The sequence below is a fragment of the Bombyx mandarina genome, chromosome 21 (assembly GCF_030267445.1).
Source record: "Bombyx mandarina strain Sakado chromosome 21, ASM3026744v2".
Lineage (NCBI taxonomy): Eukaryota > Metazoa > Arthropoda > Insecta > Lepidoptera > Bombycidae > Bombyx > Bombyx mandarina.
In genome coordinates, this window is record NC_143227.1 from 8,192,308 (window position 1) to 8,211,602 (window position 19,295).

Genomic DNA, 19,295 nt, shown 5'->3' on the forward strand with positions numbered 1-19,295 from the left:
TTGCATTATTATCATTGTAATATTTAGGATTTATTGGTTGCCAAATGACATTTCAGATCTCGTTCTTTGTATTGCCGTCTAACAGCGCAAAACAATCAATATAAACAATAAAAAGCAATATTGTCTTTCTGTTAGTAATCGCGGATATGGTACCTCTGGACGATGCTCGAAGGCACCCATGACGAGATACTGATTAAAGGTGCAAGATACTCACTAGTCGAATTCATGCATCCGAATATTTTTATATTACTGATCGCGATAAGAACATCTCATAACAACCTATTTAGTAGTTTGGATTTACTACAATCCAAAAAATTCCAAAACAGTAGTAGTAGTTATCAAAAAACAACATACTGTAATCTGCATTTGGCCTGTATTTTTCCAAGTATGCCATCAAAACAATCGAAAGTGTACTTTGAATAAATGTTCGCTTAACGAAATTAAATACCTGCCGACAATTGCCTCGGACACAACTCGAACAAGGAAGTTATTTTAAACTCCAGCACAAAAGAATGGAGAGAGATAAAAAAGTAATGGAAAAAAAAATTACACCGGAGAGATCGCTTAGTGAAATATTCAGAACATTTGAAAAAAGCTTAGGCTTCCAAAACGATATAAAATGGCCGAGTTTTATTATAATAACGCTTTACCATGTCATCGGAGCTTATTGGTGTTATAACTTTGCTTTCCCAGTAAAATGGCAGACTGTTGTTTTCGGTAAGTGATGATAAATTATACTACACATACTGTAATGATATAATAAATTATACGTTAATTAATGATTAACTATCGTTCCCCAACTGTCGAAATTCGAACGTAATCACCAACACTTGAAGACTTAGATCAAGATTATATATTAAGTTTTTCTCTTATGCGGCATTATCATTGATATTTAAAAAAAACTAACTATTTCCACATTTTTATTAATAACTCAAAAGTCTGACAGTAGCTACTAAACAACTAAAAAAAAAAAATTGATTGATATATGAATAAAATAGAAAAATTTATAGTAATAATAGTACGTTTAAATTTATCCTTGGACAATATTGGAATTTCGATTAAGAACATTTTTGTCGTCCGTGACCACGAAAACTGTAAAATATTCGAAACTTCTATTATATGAAATAATAACAATTAAAAAACGCGAGACTAAGCCGCAAAAGTAGTTTTAATTACGTCTATGATTCGCAAAAACCGAAGAAAGTATACTATAAATGTATAAAGTAATACCTATCTATAAATAGGTCATATAATAACTACAGAATAATTAATGATCAGTTAAATGTTTAATTAATTGATAATTACCGATGTATTTTTCTAATTATTCAATAATTTATGATTAGTTATATATGTATATAATTTATATGATAATCGTTGAATGCAATCTAATAAGAGGAGGTAAATGAGTGTTCCCCAATGCTCAACGACCATACTAAGATTTTCCGCGTTATGGGTGCTGGAAATACGAGACAAAACCAAATACCCGGAGAACTCAACGCCTTCCCTCTTAGATCGGCTCATTGGTCTTGTTTTTAGGCAGTCCTACGACACTAATTTGCCTGTAAATTTTCTTTTTCAGTATATGTATGATAACGGCACCGATGACACAAAGAAATTCGTAATTCGGGGGAAGTTTGTTTACTTTGTAACCCTAATTTATTTCTTGAGTACTAGTACCAGTAGGATTACGAAAGGAACGGAGCAATGCCAATATACTGTGTATTTTAACAACGAATCAAACATGCTTTCCGATTTGACTTATGGAATTAGTTATCAATCCAGCGTAACTGAAACTTTATAGTAAAGTATCAAAGTGGATGCTTCAGATTTCAGAGTGTAATGTCTGCGGCTGCCGATGAACACTTGACGCTTGGCCGTGAACCCTGATGTTCGAATTTCTTCTTCTTCTTCTTAGTTGCATACTTCATTGCTGAAGGTCGTGTCCCTGGAAGCCCTTCGTAGCTCTTTGTACTATCAGCTTCCATTTCCTTCGGTTTTCGGCTTATCTCAGGGCGGTCGCAACGGAGAGTCCAGTGAGCGCAGTTCTCTGATCTGACCAACGGTTATCTGATGTTCGAATACGCTAGCTTGAAATTGTATAAAAATAATTTTACTTTTTAGCTGCGATAATGTACGTGGCGACTGGTTTCGGCATAACGGGAGGAGCACATCGCTTGTGGACACACAAATCGTACAAAGCAAAACTCCCGCTAAAATTGTTTTTGCTCTTATGCTTCTCCGCTGCTGGTCAGGTAAATTAATAAAATAATCACGTTGCAGGTTTATTTTTGCTCTGGTTGCATGGACGACCTCGCGGACAACCGGCTGTTAAGTAACCATTCACGTCACGTGAATCTCTTCTTCCACCTTTAAACAAGAGGTCATAGGTTCTTCTACTGGTGGTAGGACCTCATGTCCGCGGGGGTAGGTACCCCCGCCCTGCCTTTTTCTGCCGTAAAGCAGTAATGCGTTTCGGTTTAAAGGGTGGGGCAGCCGTTGTAACTATACTTGAGACCTTAGAACTTATATCTCAAGGTGGGTGGCGCATTTACGTTGTAGATGTCTATGGGCTCCAGTAACCACTTAAAACCAGGTGGGCTGTGAGCTCGTCCACCCATCTAAGCTATAAAAAAAATCTCAATGTGATGGCTGTCCCGCCCTTCGAACCAGAACGCTTGTCTACTTTGCAGCAGAAATATTCCATATCGCCGTTCGTTTCGGGGGTAAACAAAAGCATTACGTTTGGTGGAAATGAAATCAGTATTATAGATTTATTTGCTCATTTGCTCTGTGTATTCATGCGTCGATTACCCAACTCAACAGAAACTCGGTACGATTATTCGTATTTCGGGGAAAGATTCTGGTTCAATAATAGTTAACTGCGTTTTGGTAAATTTTGCCGTATCTAGTTACAGAGTTTGTAGGTTCAATCAACTATCTCTCATACAAAAATCAGACATTTTTTTTATGAATCTTTGAGCTTAGCAAGTTGTTTGTTTTTAGAAATTACTATATTTATAGTAAGTATATGTATACTATATTTATAGTAGTTTATTTAATCAGAAGATATAAAATTCGTTTCTTATTATATCACTGAAATTACGGGATCTGAAATAGCAATAAAACCCATATAAGGTTAACTGGTAATTATTGAACATTACAACTACAATATACCTGTTTTTTTTTAAATTATTATAGGGTGTAAAACTGCGGGATATACATACATATATGGACGTATATATAAAAGTATTGTATATTAGATTTCTCATGTAACAAAACTTTATATATGCACATGCTGCGGAAATAATTAAACGAAGGCAAAATTCTAATCATAATAGTTATTATTACCAGGGACGAGTCGCACAGGGTCATCTAGCCTCAAACTAGGATTTTCTGTTCTGTGGAAACGGGAGATTGATATATCGTTTAAATATAATATCCATATATAGAAATCAAAGTAAAGGGCAACCAAACCTGTTCATTCTACGAATGTTTTTTCGATGTAGGAATCGAACCCGCGACCCTAGGCGCATGTATCAGCGGGGCTATCTACTGCACCACCGTGTCAGTCAGTCATATTACGGCATATTATAATTTTCTCTACATATATACAAATGTAATAAGAAATTTAAAATATATTATATGTACTACAATATCTCTACATATAGTTCTTGCAGAATCACACCCTTTATAATGAATATGTTTAAACAAGGTATAAAAAGTCGTAAATTATTGGATTGTACATAAACATATTTCATTTATTAACTACACACATCAGTACCGCAACAAGCAAAGTGAAGCCTCAGAACTGTCAAACTTACAAGAAAAGTTTCTGTGCCACGCTGTTTTGATTTAAATGAATAGGTAGCTTCGTTAGAAGCCACGGCTAATTGCTCAATGTATGGCACATAGCTGACACCAAGTAACTAATTATTTATTTATTATTGAGACGGCAACGAATTTACAACATAGCAAAGTTCAAAGAATAAAATAAAATATCGTCTAATTGCAAATTGTATAACGAAAAATTTAAAAAACGTTTATAAAAAAAAGTATTTGACACATTCCCTTTTAAATACTGTTTTTTCTATAATTACATATGTTATTATAGAAAAATACCACGCAGGTATGTTTGCTTGTTACTGGAAGAAGCATGTGATTTTTTTGTTATCAAAATAAAATTGAATATATTACAAATATCGATACCAATACAAAGGTACAAGGTTTTCACTAAAATATTTTGTCGTTTTTATATCAAATATTAAATTCGCACCTCTCATTTCTTCTAGAACTCTTTATACCAATGGGTACGCGATCACAGAATACATCATAAATTCAGTGATACCGACGCGGACCCACATAACGCGAATAGAGGATTATTTTTCTCACACATTGGCTGGTTAATGATGAAGAAGAATAATGAAGTTATACTTAGAGGGAAACAAATTGATATGAGCGATATTGAAAATGATCCATTTCTGAGGTTTTATGACAAGTAAGTTACATTGGCTTTTTTATTGCATAGATGGGTGGACGAGCTCACAGACCGCCTGGTTTTATGTGGTTACCGGAGCCCATAGACATCTACAACGTACCTAAATACCGCCACCCACCTTGAGATACGAGTTGTAAGGTCTCAGTATAGTATAGAGATATGAGTTCTAAGGTGTCTGGTGTCGATTTTTAACAAGTTGCCCGATCTGTTTTTGGGGGGCTACAACTCCCAACGTAGGTACTGTAAAAGATGCGTTAAGAATACGCCAGAGACTGGACATTCTCGGAATTAGAAATTGCGATCGCCAAAATATATTATATATGTTGGTTATTGTAGTTCTATTATGAAACAATTATGCATTCAAATTCGAAGTGTGGTGCAATCGTTATAAAACATAATTTAGGCTTCGACCTTACGCCTCCAAGTGGGTCTATATCCTACAAGTTCCGCTCAAAACTCAGAAATAAATAAACGACGTTAAGATGTCCACGACCTCCGTTGACCAGATGGCCTGCCTATAGGCACGTCTGTTCAGCGCAAGCATTAAAAGATCCTCGCAGAAAAGTTGAATATCTTTTGGCAACTTTTATTTGGCATCGATCCATATCAATTCAAGTTAGACACGCATGAATTAGTTAAACGAGTAAAATGTACATGGAATGGCCGTCAAGATCCTGAGTTTAGGTTTTTTATTAATATATTTTTAGTTTACCATCATATGCTATGAGACAAGCAAATGGTTTAAACATTAACAATGTCACTGTCCTCAATAACAGCAATAAATTGCACATAAACAGCAACAAAACAGAATGATAGCGGTCCAAATTGTTTGAAAAAAGCATGCCTGATTTCATTAGAGTCTTACTGTAGCTATTTAGAGCCAACCAGATCGATTTATGTTCGTGGATAAAAAAGATTCATTATTTACAACTTATTTCAGAAACTTCAACTCCCTGAAGCTAGTTTTCTGCTATATTCTGCCAACAATGTTGGGGATTTTGTTGTGGAACGAAGAATGGAAATGTGCTGTGGCATGGCAATGCTTCATAAGGTTTCTTGGCATGTTTCATAGTGAGCTCACTGTGAATAGTCTTGCGCATACATTTGGTTACAAACCTTATAATAAGTAAGTTCTTTTAATCAAATTATATTTATTTCATACTAGCTGACCCGGCAGACTTCGTAGTACCTCAACCGATAAACCAAAGACCTAAACTTTTGTATAAAATAAACTTAAAACAAACAAAAGGAATTCGTCCGACGGGGGACCCATCAAAGGAAAAACAAAATTGTTATTTTTATTTAATTTCGAGAATTTTCATATTTATCTACATTTTAAACCTTCTCTGGACTTCCACAAATAATTCAAGACCAAAATTAGCTAAATCGGTCCAGCCGTTCTCGAGTTTTAGCGAGACTAACGAACAGCAATTCATTTTTATAATATATATAGATACATATATTTACTGTAATATTTTATAAACGGCATTGCGTTACTTATTGAAAGTTTATTTCCGAAAGTGTTGAAGTATACCCATATGTATGTAAAATTGTAAAATAATTTATTTTAAAAATCACAGCTGTAATTTCAGTCAAATTTCCTATTTCCAGAAATATAGTTCCAGCTGAAAATAGATTCGTATCAATTTGCACACTGGGTGAAGGCTGGCATAACTATCATCACGCTTTTCCATTTGACTATAAAGCTGCAGAGCATTTCGATTTCTTCAATTTTGGCACTAAATTTATAAAGTTGTTCGAGAAAATAGGTTGGGCTTATGATCTGAAGGAAGCTACTCCAGAGATGATAAATTCTATTGCCAAGAAATTAGGCGATGGAACACCGGTGCATTTTCCCATTCTAGTTACAAAGACAAATTAAGCAAACAAAAACTAGTACATAAAACCTTTATTAAAATCAACTACAGAGCCAATAAAATTGTTCAAACTTATGCGATGTTATTATACGAAATCTAGATGTATCTTTGTGTGTAAGTAATTGCTATGTAAATAAAACATCGAATGTTAAACTAATTATTTTATAGTACAAAAAACTTAAGAATTATTTTATTGAAAATAGAATTCATTTACTTAAGTAAATAAAAAAAAGATTTGTGGTGTCGTTGGACACCGGATAGGAACGAAGTTCCTTATTAAAAAAATATTAATTTAAAGTTCTATTTAGGAGGTATAAAGTAAATAAAACTGGAGGTTTCGCAACAACCCACGGTCATTCGGTAACGTGCGAACTTATTGTGGTACACTTCATTCACGGTTGTTTGCATAAGAGTTAGTGTATTGGGCAAACGAACGCTCTGAGATCGTGGTCAATGAATGATAAAAAATGTTTGTACGTTATTACAAAGCTAAGTCGTACACTGTGTGCATTACTAATAAAAATCTTACGTTACGGACGTTTTTTCCCGGTTAAGGTATCCCTCCGCATCGTCCCATAAGGAACTTCGTTCCAAAAACATTGCACGCATTATGCATTTAAATACTTCCACCACAACATTCGTAGCCGGTATCGGGCAAAGCGTAATGCACTGGATCTGGTTGGGGTCCTACACGGCTTACTAAGCTGTGTAGCAGGTGATTTATTTTTCCATGTTCTGGTCCTCTCAATTTCAATTCACTCTCATTCAACTTCCAACCGTATTTCCAGTTTTCACTCTCCATGTACAGATACTTATCGTCTGGACCTCTCTTATTCCTCATATTTAAATATGATTTTTTACTTTCTTTTAATATATCTTTTTCTGAACTTGTAGCAGCTATCATTGGAGGTTGGATTTTTCTAACCGTTTCTACCTTAGCTAATAAATAATCTGGAACTGGTTTTCTGAATCTATGGACCACAGCAGAAACGTGGTCTCGTGTGATAGCTTCCATGCCACTGATCATAGTAGCTTCGGCGATATCACTATGAGTATAATTCTTAGTATCTACTTTTAGCGTTGCGCATTTCTCTATCTTTTCCTTATGCAGATTAAACCATTTAGCACGTAATCTGCTTTCTTTTTCGTAATTTTCTATGAGAAAATTAATAACTTTAGGGTTACTTACGTCCATAAGTGGCATTATGAAATATTCGGGATGACACTTCGTTCTCAGCTCGTCCAAACAAATTAACTTACTAACTTAACTCAGTTAGTCTGGAATTTGTGCTTATTGTGTATATAAAGCTTTGTGTAAGCAAAACTTTGCTATATAATCCACGTAACAATTAAATTCTTTTTGACACGATTGCTTAAAAATGTAGACCATAGAAAATATACTATACGTACTCTTTGCTTTAAAGGCAATCAAAATTTTGTGTATATTTGTTCTGTTCAAAAAGCTCATTCGTTAAAATAGAGGACAATACGGACGTTTGAAACTTATCCATTTGAATATATTAATAACTTAATTTATTCTCATATCTATTTCAGTGTATGAGTATTCAGTTAAATACCATATTTTAGATTTTAAAATTGATTTGTTTTTTTCACACATCTAACTGAAATATAGTTATAAGCTAGTTTGACAGACTTGAAACTTCTTGAAACGTTCTGGCCTATTACTAAATTATCTGATAGGTACTGAAATTGTCATTATTTGTCATTTCATTAAAACGTAGCCATTGTAGATATACATTTGCTTTTATGATAATATTTCTGTTTGGACAAGTTTACAGTAATTTATTACTTGTGATATATATGTTGTTTAGTTTGAAATACGTACTAAGAGTATAAAAATGCCTCTTGTCGATATTACGAATCCAGATGTAATAAAATTTTTAATCGAGAACTATGACAAAACAGCGCTTTTGCGGATGAAATGGAATCGTATACATTCCAATAAACTGAAAGAAGCCGCTACCCTCAATCGAGAGCCAAAAGGTTATTTTGAATCAGACGTTTTAGAAAATGTAATGATAGGAGGAATGGCAACCATAACAAGAGATCACGAGGTAGCTGGATACAATAGAAGACGTAAGCCTATACGTGATGTAAAAGAGATACCAGGAATATCCTTTATCAAAAAAGGCAATTCTATAGTAGATGTCGGCCTGGGCGATCCTGCTGAAGATCCACGACTGAAGCGATCAGATACAGATCTTTCAGCTGATCCTATAATGAGACCGGTTCCTCCAGAACAAAAGGCTATAATTTACAAGGACATACCGAATTTCGGAAGAAAGGTATATCTGTCGAAGAGAAGCAAAATAGCTCCAGAAGCCAAATACTACTTTAATGAATGTAGCGGATGGGTATATGGATGGAGATTGGAAGACAGCTTCTTTAGAAGAAACCCGCATAGGTGCGGCCGTGTGTGGCGTTTAACCAGAGACGTGAAAAGTCGTACTGGACCTCATCCAGATCCGGACCATTACAAAGATTCAGACCCTCCAGGACCAACAAAATGTTTGAATTGATTACTTAACAATTTTTTTCCTTCCTTTCAATTTTCGTACCTTGATTATAAGTATTCGCTCTGTCTTCGACATCATCGTCAGCAACATTGCATGTGAACTATACCTATATTATATTAAGATCGTCAGGATTTTCTTTGTCACACTAGATCAACAAACAAACTCACAGCCATCCTGGTGTTGATGATCCTGATATATTTTAGGTCGATTTCCGCAACAGTTTCTGCTAATAAATTACCGATACGCATGCCTTACTTAAAATTCAAAATAAAACATAAAAAATGAATCACTAATACCAAACGGATAACTTATTTTCTAAATATAACTTAATTTTGAATTACCTTGGATGAACATCAGTAGATGCCATTGAAACATTGAACTTGCAATATTAATTATATTGCTTAACGGTTGTACTATTATTCGTCAAGCCGGAACGCAAAAGTCCGCAAAACTGCTACATATAATTATGTAATACAAAAGAGTTCGCTGAGTTTGTCTTAAGATTGTAGATCCTTTTAGAATAAATTTGGACATTCAACAAGTACTATGAAGTCAATCTACAATGAAGTTTAAGTTGAAATTAATTTAAATGTGCTTCGCGGCAGAAATTACCGCTATAGTGGTACTTACCCGTGCATACTCATTATACCACTTAACACGAGTAATTACACGAATTTGTATTATTTGGCGGTTTCAACTCGACTTATGCGCTTGGGCTCAAGTTGTTAAGCGACTAGGGTCTTTATTGTCTATATATCTCACCTAGGTGGAAATCCGGCAACTATCTCCTAATCGAAAAAAAAACGCTTATACTATCGCTAAACTACGGTACGGTAATACATCATTATGACATTAGTTAAACCGATTAACATCCGCTTAGGTCACGCTCATTTTTTTTTCTACCTAAGCTGATAGCCTTGAGAGGCTATTTCAGCGGAACCTTAACTAGTAGGTGAGCTCACGGGGCTCAAATCTAACGATTCACGCTCAAATCTTACGGTCTAATAGCAATAACATTGTCGTTGGCGATAAGTACCCGCCAAAAGTCGGTTGTCAACTAAAGTCGAACGAGACTAATACCGCAACTAGTCATAGTATCATTGTTAATCGACTACCAAATTAATTAGAAAAAACTTAGCGCCTTCAGTTTAATAAGTTATATTTTATCCGCATCGATTACCTACTGTCAACAACAAAGTGCAATAAATGTTCATACTCAGTGAATCATTTTATTGCATTCGTTTTTTTTTTTATTTTTTTTTTTTATGATTGAAAGTTTACTGGTGGCCCGAAGGCCTTTCCAGTTTCAACAGGACACGTGGGCGAGCAAAGGCTCAGCCAGGAGAGGTGGGATTTGCTAACAGCTACCCGAGCGCCTCCGGAGGAGACCTAACAGCTCAAGAGTAGCTGCTTCGCGAATGAATCTACTACCGGATCGGAATCGCGACCCGCTGAGAAGATCCGGCGAGAAACTCAGCGGGCTGATGCATGGGTTAGGTTGCACGTCGACCTCTTTGTCGAGTTCGACGAGTACGGTTACCGGGGTCCCTAAGCCTGCCCCTAGTATTAGAGCTGAAGGCATCTAATGCAAAGGTTATTGGATCTGATGGATCCGTAAGGACGTGTCTAGGGCGTCGACGGTGACTGGCTCCTGCATGATCAGGATTCGGGGAGTAGTCAGAGGCGGCAACGATAAGGCGATTATCATGACGCATAGCCTTATCGAAGTATCGTTCCGACGCTGACTTCATGTATTTCCGAATGGATTCGAGGCCCAGGTCGTCGTGTAGGTCAACGTTCCTCACGAACCACGGAGCCCCGACAGCTAACCTGCAAAAGCGGGATTGTAGGGATTGGAGGGTGTCTATGTGTGTGCGGGCCGCGTGAGCGAACACCACACTCGCGTAAGTCATGACGGGCCTTATGCAAGTTTTATAAAGTGTCACCTTGTTCCGAAGGGACATTTTACTCCGCTTACAGATCATGGGGTAGAGTCTACCGAGAATAAACGCGGCACGGTCACGGACTGATTTTATATGCGGGCGGAATGTCATCGATGCATCCAGGGTAACGCCCAGGTACTTGACCTTCCTGGCCCAGGGTATGGGTTGTCTAAAGAGAGTAATCGGGGGTGTGAGATTCCTCCTCCTAATCCGGGAGGAAATCCGTGTGGAGCTTCCCCTCTGAAATAGCACCGCAGTACTTTTCGCTGGGTTGATGTCTATGCGCCATTTTCGGAACCACTGTCCTAGGGCTAGGGCTGCGCTCTGAAGCTTCTTCGCGATTAGGGACTTATTTCTACTAGAATAGTAAACAGTCGTGTCGTCGGCGAATAAAGCTAAATGGGTCGGCGGCGACCGGGGAATATCGTTGACGAATAAGCCAAATAGGAGGAGTGAGAGGACAGAGCCTTGCGGGACTCCAGCTGTGAGAGGTCGTGGGGAGGAGCGGGTTCCCTCGACTCGATATCGAAAAGAGCGGTTCGACAAGAAGTCCCGTATGATGAGCACGAGACTATCCGGCACGCCCATGTTGAATAGTTTGAAAATCAAACCATTGTGCCAGACTTTGTCGAACGCTTTTGCGACGTCGAAGAAGAGAGCTCCCGTGTATAACGGTTTTGGTCGATTAAGCCCCACAAGAATGTGCTCCGTGAGGCGGTGCACCTGTTGAACGCATGAGTGATTTGTACGGAATCCGAATTGTTCATCGATGAGAATGCCCTTGGATGAGACGAAATCTCTGAGGCGCTTGTAGAGCAGACGCTCATACAGCTTGCCTAGAGACATGAGGAGGCTAATTGGGCGGTAGCTCGTCGGATGATTTTTTGGTTTACCGGGTTTATGTATGCCGATAACGTCCGCTTCTTTCCACACCGCGGGAAAGATACAGTTCGCCATAGCGGCATTGAAAATAGATGCCAACATCACGATGAGTTGGACGGGTAGAAGTTTAATAACGCGGTTAGATATACCGTCGGAACCGGGAGCCTTGCGAGGACGTAGGTCTTTGATCAAGTCTTTAACTTCCATCGGGGTGACGGGTGGTAACGCATCCGAGGGTGGCAAGGAGGCTCTGCGTTCTACCTCACTGTCTACTAATTCTACATGAACAGGGTCCACGGATTGAGTGCTGGGCGTGCACTGGGTTTGCAATGTATCGGCCAGCAACTCTGCTTTTTCGTCATCATCAAAGGCCGCGAGTCGGCCTGAGGGGCCTACGAGAGGGGGCATAGTTACTACCGTATCCGATTTGAGAGTACGAGCTAAGCGGTAGTAAGACCTTTGGGAGGGCGCGAGTCCTTCTAAGAAATCAGACCATCTGGCATCTCGGACTTCGGCGATGCGAGACTTTACGTCGCGTTGTAGGGCACGCATTCGAGTACGATTATCCGCGGTAGGATACCTGTCGTAGGCCCGTATCGAGGCGTTCTTAGCTCTAAGGAGTTCCCTAATATCGTCGGACAATTTGAAGCGGTGAAGGAAGTCCTCCGCTACAACTTGTTTCGATGACCTATCTAATGTTGAGGTGATGTGTGATGTTAAGATGTCTATGGCTTCAGCGGTATCCTGAGGAGACGGGGTAGAGTCCGGGTTAAACGGGAGCGATGGTGGATCAGATTCAGCCAGGCTGATGCCCAGCGTGTGCCAATCCACCACAGTCCTCGTGACGGGAACGGAATCGGGAGCGCGACCGAGCTTCATAACGACGGGACGGTGGTCTGAATCTAACTCTGAAACTACTTCGATCGAGTGTAAGCGCAGAGTTACGTTTTTTAATAACGCTATGTCGAGTATATCCGGGCGATGCGCGATATTTAGCGGATAGTGAGTCGGGGTTAACGGAGCGACGATATCGAAGGCGAGATCATCGACTAACGCGTCAAGCCGCCTGCCATTCGGGGTTGTGGTGTGTGAGTTCCACCTGATGTGTTTACAATTTAGGTCGCCCGCCAGAATGACAGAGCTCCCCATACCGAGCAGCGCCTCGATATCACTGCTTAGAACGATCTTATCCGGTGGAAGATAAACGGACGCGATAACGATCGGCGCGTGTCCCGTCAGTGAGATTCGGCACACTGATGCTTCGATATTAGCGAGCGCGGGAGGATCGAGCGGGACGCAATGCAGGGCTCTTCTATAGTAAATGACGGTACCACCACCACGGGCAGAGAGCCTGTCGTTCCTGACCATGTTATAGTTCGCGATTTTAGGGTCACGGCGCGTGGGCTTAAGTAGGGTCTCCTGCACTAAAAAGATATCAATTTGATGGTCACGCAAAAAGTCAGAAACCTGATCACGTTGATTTGCGAGACCGTAAGCGTTAAAAAATCCTATCGTCACGGATAGGGGCTTTATTCTACTTGTATACGCCATTGATTACCGGCGGAGTGAGGGGAGGACGTACGTATTTAATGACGCGTATACGTCGGCGTATTCCTGCACAACGGCGATAAAGTGTTGTGCAGTGGAGGCAGCGCGAATGGCGTCGCCCAAAGCGTTAACGCGCTCAAAGTTGATCGACTGAAAGAAGTCGATCGCTAAAGCGAGATTTTCGGACGCGGTCGGAGGGCAAGTCGCGGGAGAGGGACGAGTCACGGGGGCGGGACGAATCGCGGAGGAGGGAGTTGTAGCCGTGTTCGTGTACGGCAGCGGTTTCGCCCAGGCCGAGACACTGGGCACCGCTGCCGGAACGAACGCTAGCTTAGCCTGCGGTGCAGAGGGTGCCGAGGCTTTGATGTCTGGGCCGGAAGCTCGGAGGCGGTTTTGGCGGGCGACGCGGCGATTTATTTTCGGGGCTCGGGGGCATCCGCGGTAATTTGCGGGGTGACCCTGTGTTCGACACAGGACGCAGCTAGGTGGTTCCGTCGCGGTTTTTTGATCGCGAGTGCATAGGGCCGTGGCGTGATCGCCTAAACATTTGACGCATCGGGGGCGCGCGTGACAGTTACGGGAAGAGTGCCCATATAATTGACAGTTATGGCACTGGCTAGGAGTGCCTTTTTTATGGGGGGCTTCGACAGCGATACCAGAGAGCCTACAGACGGTCTGTGTGTTAAAGATTTTCTTACCCTCGGGGGTAGGCTGGAGAGCGACTAGAACCATATTATATGGCTCCCTACCGCGACCGGTGTGCATACGGTGCACAGAATTCACTGGTAGGCCTTGTTCTAACAGGTCGACTTTTACGAGCTCTACATCTAACTCTTTAGGGATTCCGCGTATTACAACGCGGAGTTCCCGCTCCTCCTGAAGCGTATAAGTGTGGAAGCTTATACGCTCCTTACGGAGGTAAGAGGTGAGGGCCCTATGGTCATCAGATGAATGCACCTTTATTTGGATGCCGTTCGCGAGGTTACGGGCATTCGTGAAATTGATATTTTTGGCCTTAAGGGCCAGGGAAACTCGATCCCAAGCTGCCTTCTCTTGAAGGATTACCGGAGGAGGGGACTGGGTTTTATTTTGTGCCACCGGACGCGGCGACGGACTGGCACGGGCTGGAGGCGCAACGGGAGTCTGGGGGCGGGGGCGCGACGCATTCGCGGCTTTGCTAATTTTAGCGGCCGCGGGAGCTCGAGACTCCGCGGCACGCTTCTTACCCTTTTGTACCAGGGTAAATCCATCCGTCGATGAGGCGGGGGCGAGGTCGACCTCCATCTCCGAGTCAGAGTCGGAGGACGAGGAGGCGGGCGCAGGTGACCTACGAGTAGGTGTTTTGGAGGGCGCGACGGAGGCCGCGGATGATCGCGCTGCTGGAACGGTGACCACGGCGGACGACGCAGCAGTTTTACTCGCCAGTATAGGCGACGCGGGAACGGCAGGCACGACGGAGGCTGCGGTGCTCGATGCAGAAGCTTTGCACGCAGGTACAGGCGACGCAGGAGCAGCCAGCTCGGCGGAGTCCACGAGAGGGCTCGCGGTGTGATCGGCCTTGAAGGCCTGAAACTCGGAAATGAGCTTTGGGTAGCGAAGCCGGAGAAATTCCGCAAATACAGCGTCCATGATGGCTACGTGCCCAGGTGGGGCTACCCTGGGTCTTAGAAAACACTCGCCTTGCGGCGAGGCCCCAACTTCTCGGACCTGAGCGGTTCTATTGAACACAGGTGGCGATGCGGCACGATTACTACAGGACAAAGAAAAAACACAACAAAACGGAAATAACAAAAAGAAACAAAGCAATAAAACACTTCCAGGAAGACAGTTTGTCGGCAGATGTACCACAAACACAGAAATAGCAAAAGGAAACAAAACAAATAAAAACTTCCAGGAAAAACACTTGGTCGGCAGATGTACCACGAACACAGGCCGCGCGAACAATTGCCGGGCTAACAAAAGCGGGGCGAACAAAGGCCGGGCAATCGAGTGATCGATGAGCACGTCCGCACGTGACGGGTGCCTCTATCGGAATGAATATTGCATTCGTATCAAGCGATACCACGGTGTTCGAATCCTAGTGGATAAAAATTGGGACTTGCCTACTGGCAAGTCCCAATTTATCTAATAAAATACGTACGATTAACTTCCGCTGTAAAAGTATAATATCGTATAATAAATACCAAACCTGCAAAATTATAATTTGCGTAATCATTGGTGGTAAGACGTATTCTGATTCCGCACGGGTAGGTACGCCACCATCCCTATATCTACCATGAAGCAGTCATGCGTTTGGGTTTGAACGGTGGGACAGGCGTTGTACTGTAAAACTTAAGACCTTCGAACTCATCTCTCAAGACGGGTAGTGGCATTCACGTTAAAGATGTCTATGAGCTCCGGTAACCGCTTAACACTAGGTGGGTCGTGAGCTCGATCACCCATCTAAGCAATAACAATAATAAAGATATAAATTGGATGCGAAATAGGATCTCCAATAATTGTGATTACATTTAAAACTGCACGTGAGCAGTAAGTACCTGTTATAAACACTAAAAATATACATAAATATTCATTTGTTAGAACTCATTACAACATATTTTTATAAATGTCATCTGTCAGTTCGACTTTTCATGTTATTTACTTCTAGGTTTGTGTACAATCATAGATTATACACTTAATATATTTGAGATGTACAATGTACACAATATACATAGTTATAGCGTAGGTTTCTTTTTTTTTTCAATAATTAATACCACATTTAAAAATAAATTGTAATGCCATTAGATTATTCAAATCCATATATAATTAAATTCTTAAGTGAAAACTTTGAAAAAGAGACTAAAAGCCGTGTAGCCTGGTTCATAAGAAATCATGAGGAAATTTCTAAAAGGCTTAAGTTTTCAGCAAATTACAAAGGATACCACTTAGAAGATGTCATTCGAAAACCAATAGAAATGTTACTAAGAACCCTTTCTAGGCAACATTTAGAAAATAATGTTAATCGTAGAAAAGTGGCCCCTCAACAGGATCCTATTAAATTTACGTACAAAGTTCATAGGCCAAAAAATTATACACAATTCTGCAGGTTTATAACAGAAACTATTAACAGTTTAAAAAACGATGAAATTATGAAAACAGTTGAAGCCGAAGTACAAAAAATTTTATATGATGATTATCAAATGGCGGACGAAGTCAGTACCTCATTGCAAGAAAAATGAAAACACCCAACGAAAAATACAATTTAGACCAAACTACAAATCAATTAATAGGTTGGAATTTTTCTGATCACGAAGGACAAGGTCAATCAGAATACGGACGTAAATATTCCCTGAGTCGCGCGAACAGTCGCTCCGGTCCACAACCAGATCCATGCTACTATCAGCAACCTGCTAAAAATCCATATTCAAAATGCTTAGATTGAAAAGTCGGTGTAACTTCAATAAAGTCTGTGGCATATCTACTCTTTGTACTTTATCTTTTCAAGTGAAAACTATATCTAAGGTCTTAACCTAACCTACCTACCTAACCTACGAAATAGCCGCTTAGTATAATAATATGTACAGAAAGTTAGTATTTTTTTTATAAATATATTTTATTTCTATCAATCAAAATATGCACCCATAGTATCGCTGCATCTTTGCACAATGGTAATTTTTCAATGCCTTTCTTGAAGAAGGCAGGTGTATGGGGCTAACAAATTCTTAGAAGGCATTTTGCACTGACTTTCAGGAATTGAATTTTTCCCGGCCAAGAAGTTATCCAAGGTTTGGAAAAATAAAAGTCTGTCGGCACTAGGTCTGGCGAGTACGGTGGATGACGTATATCTTCCACCCCTGGCTCTTGTAGCTTAAATACCTCTGTTATGCCGTATGAGGCTTAGGGTTGTAGAAGGAGTAGCGGGAACGAGCGATTAACTATGGCTGGTCTGAGATTCGCAAGCTTCTTCAACATTTTATCCACTCCCTAAGGGTACATATCCGCAGTAATGCTGGTGCCATTGGGTAAAAAGCTGTAATGAATTATACCGGCACTAGACCACCAAACAGTGTCCATGACTTACTTAGGGATAAGTTTTCGTTTAGAGCATTACCTAGGTGCTGAACCATAAACCCTAGCCAACATGATGACAGCTTATGACTATCACAAAGAAGCCATTTTTACTTGCAAATGACAATGCGGTTCAAAAGCCTTTCGTTTCTATGACTGTTAAGCAACGCTAGGTAAGTATACCTTAACGTGATTGCTGCGCTGGCGATCTTTTCTGGCGATATTTTCTGGCTGGCTGTTTTTTTACCTGGCCAATTTGAAGCAATTGAGTATCGTCAGCTTTCTTTATCGCTAATCTAATACGTCGTTATTGACTATTTAGTTTTCAAGCGACGGAGTAGATTCTTTGAGCAAAATTTCCATATCAGAAGTGTTCAAATCAATAACGAATCGTGGGTGCGTTCAAGTAGTGTTCACACGTGCATACACGTCGTTAATGTTTTATTGTACACATAAATGTTGCCTAGAACTCGCCTCAGGTATTTTCACAACCTCAAACTCCAGTAGAAACTTAAGACATCAGGCTTACCTAGATTAGAGAGGGTTTAGTAAGTATCCACTCTCATATTACTCATCGAACTGGCCGTCTTTCTCTGTGTGTTGTTGCTTTTAACCCAACAACTACAAGGGCTTTAAGTACATTTCGCATATAAAAGAGGCACGTACATTAATTCAACTCCAGGCGAAGCCACGACACACCAAACATTGTCTAATGGCCGCGATGGAACTAAAACTTTTAACGTCTAACCGGCTCGCACGTCGTGTTTCCTAAAACTTTTATTGTAACCCCAAACCATGTTGTAATGTGTTTTTTACAATTTTATGAACACATTATTTTCCTTTAGTTGGACATTCGTTTACCTAGAGCCTCGTCATAAATTTGTTTACGGCTGATACCAAAAATATCTATTTATCTATAGTCTATAATTAATCGATATAAAAACGTTTCACCGGCGTGGACATTAAATCATCTGTTGGTATGTTGTTATACTAATCACACAATTATAGTAAGGTCTTTCACCTCACGTCTCAACCCCTTGAGACGTGAAGTGAATACCCCTATCAGCGTACACCTTGAGATATCTACGGATTTTAGCAAAGACATAAGAGCGAGATTGCCGTGCGTTTATCTGTCTCTCAAATACTCACATATTTATTATGTCTATAGCTGTCACATTAGGTGTTAAAAGTTTTGAATTTATTTTTGTATTATATAATTTTCGTATACAATAAAGCATACACAAGTAATCACTAAGCTATTATAGGTAGGTAGCTTAACAGAATATTTTAGTCAAAGATTATAAAGTTCATTTTCGTCTAAGGTACAATATCTCATCACTGTCGGCAGTGTCGGCACCCTGTTCGGGAAATGACCTCGGAGGATTTACTAGGCAACTTCTATCGTTACAAACTTTATATAGCCAGACTTTAAAGCCACGACGATAAAAGATTTTAACTTTATTTGTATCTGGGTACAGTGCTGAAACTTGTGTGAAAGCGTGATATCGCGTAGCTTTGTATTAATTCACTTAGTATAGTATCTGTTATAACTCATTCAGATTTAGAAGTTGTAAAATTTCAAGAGACCAAATTAGTTGAATAATAATAATATTTATTTCTTTTCTCTATTTTTGGCTCCGGCACGATTTGTGCATTAGCCAGTGTTATTTAATAAGATTTTTATAATTCGCCGTTTTAATTATCTACAGTTTATGAATAATAAAAAACAAAGGAAACTGTCCATATTGGCCATTATTAGTATCAGTGTAAATATGAATTAAATTAGCAGCGTGGGACTGTATAGATAAATTAGGTTGAGAAAGTAATTTGATTAATGTTTTTTTTTTATTGCCCTTGTAGGCAGACGAGCATACGGCCCACTTGATGGTGAGTGGTTACCGTCGCCCATGGACTTCAGCAATGCCAGGGGCAGAGCCAAGCCGCTGCCTACCGCTTAATACTCTCC

General features: G+C 40.1%; 2 protein-coding genes across 2 annotated transcripts; both read left to right on the plus strand.

Annotated features, from left to right (window-relative positions):
* Positions 1–366: 366 nt before the first annotated feature.
* Positions 367–6,518, plus strand: LOC114240273 (acyl-CoA Delta-9 desaturase). The gene is made up of 5 exons (XM_028170743.2): positions 367–717; positions 2,122–2,252; positions 4,290–4,495; positions 5,436–5,621; positions 6,107–6,518. The coding sequence occupies exons 1-5, from the start codon at positions 513–515 to the stop codon at positions 6,375–6,377; spliced, it is 999 nt and encodes a 332-aa protein (XP_028026544.2). The 5' UTR covers positions 367–512; the 3' UTR covers positions 6,378–6,518.
* Positions 6,519–8,022: 1,504 nt separating this feature from the next.
* On the plus strand, positions 8,023–9,245 carry LOC114240248 (uncharacterized). The gene has a single exon (XM_028170712.2). It carries the CDS (start codon positions 8,232–8,234, stop codon positions 8,910–8,912), a length of 681 nt encoding a protein of 226 aa, XP_028026513.2. The 5' UTR covers positions 8,023–8,231; the 3' UTR covers positions 8,913–9,245.
* Positions 9,246–19,295: the final 10,050 nt, after the last annotated feature.

Bases quoted from the DNA above. Each gene is read 5' to 3' on its own strand.
- LOC114240273 (XM_028170743.2), top strand. From the start codon at position 513: ATGGAGAGAGATAAAAAAGTAATGGAAAAAAAAATTACACCGGAGAGA. The intron at 718-2,121 runs GTAAGTGATGAT...TTTACTTTTTAG, and splicing joins ATGGCAGACTGTTGTTTTCG to CTGCGATAATGTACGTGGCG. The intron at 5,622-6,106 runs GTAAGTTCTTTT...TCCTATTTCCAG, and splicing joins GGTTACAAACCTTATAATAA to AAATATAGTTCCAGCTGAAA.
- LOC114240248 (XM_028170712.2), top strand. From the start codon at position 8,232: ATGCCTCTTGTCGATATTACGAATCCAGATGTAATAAAATTTTTAATC.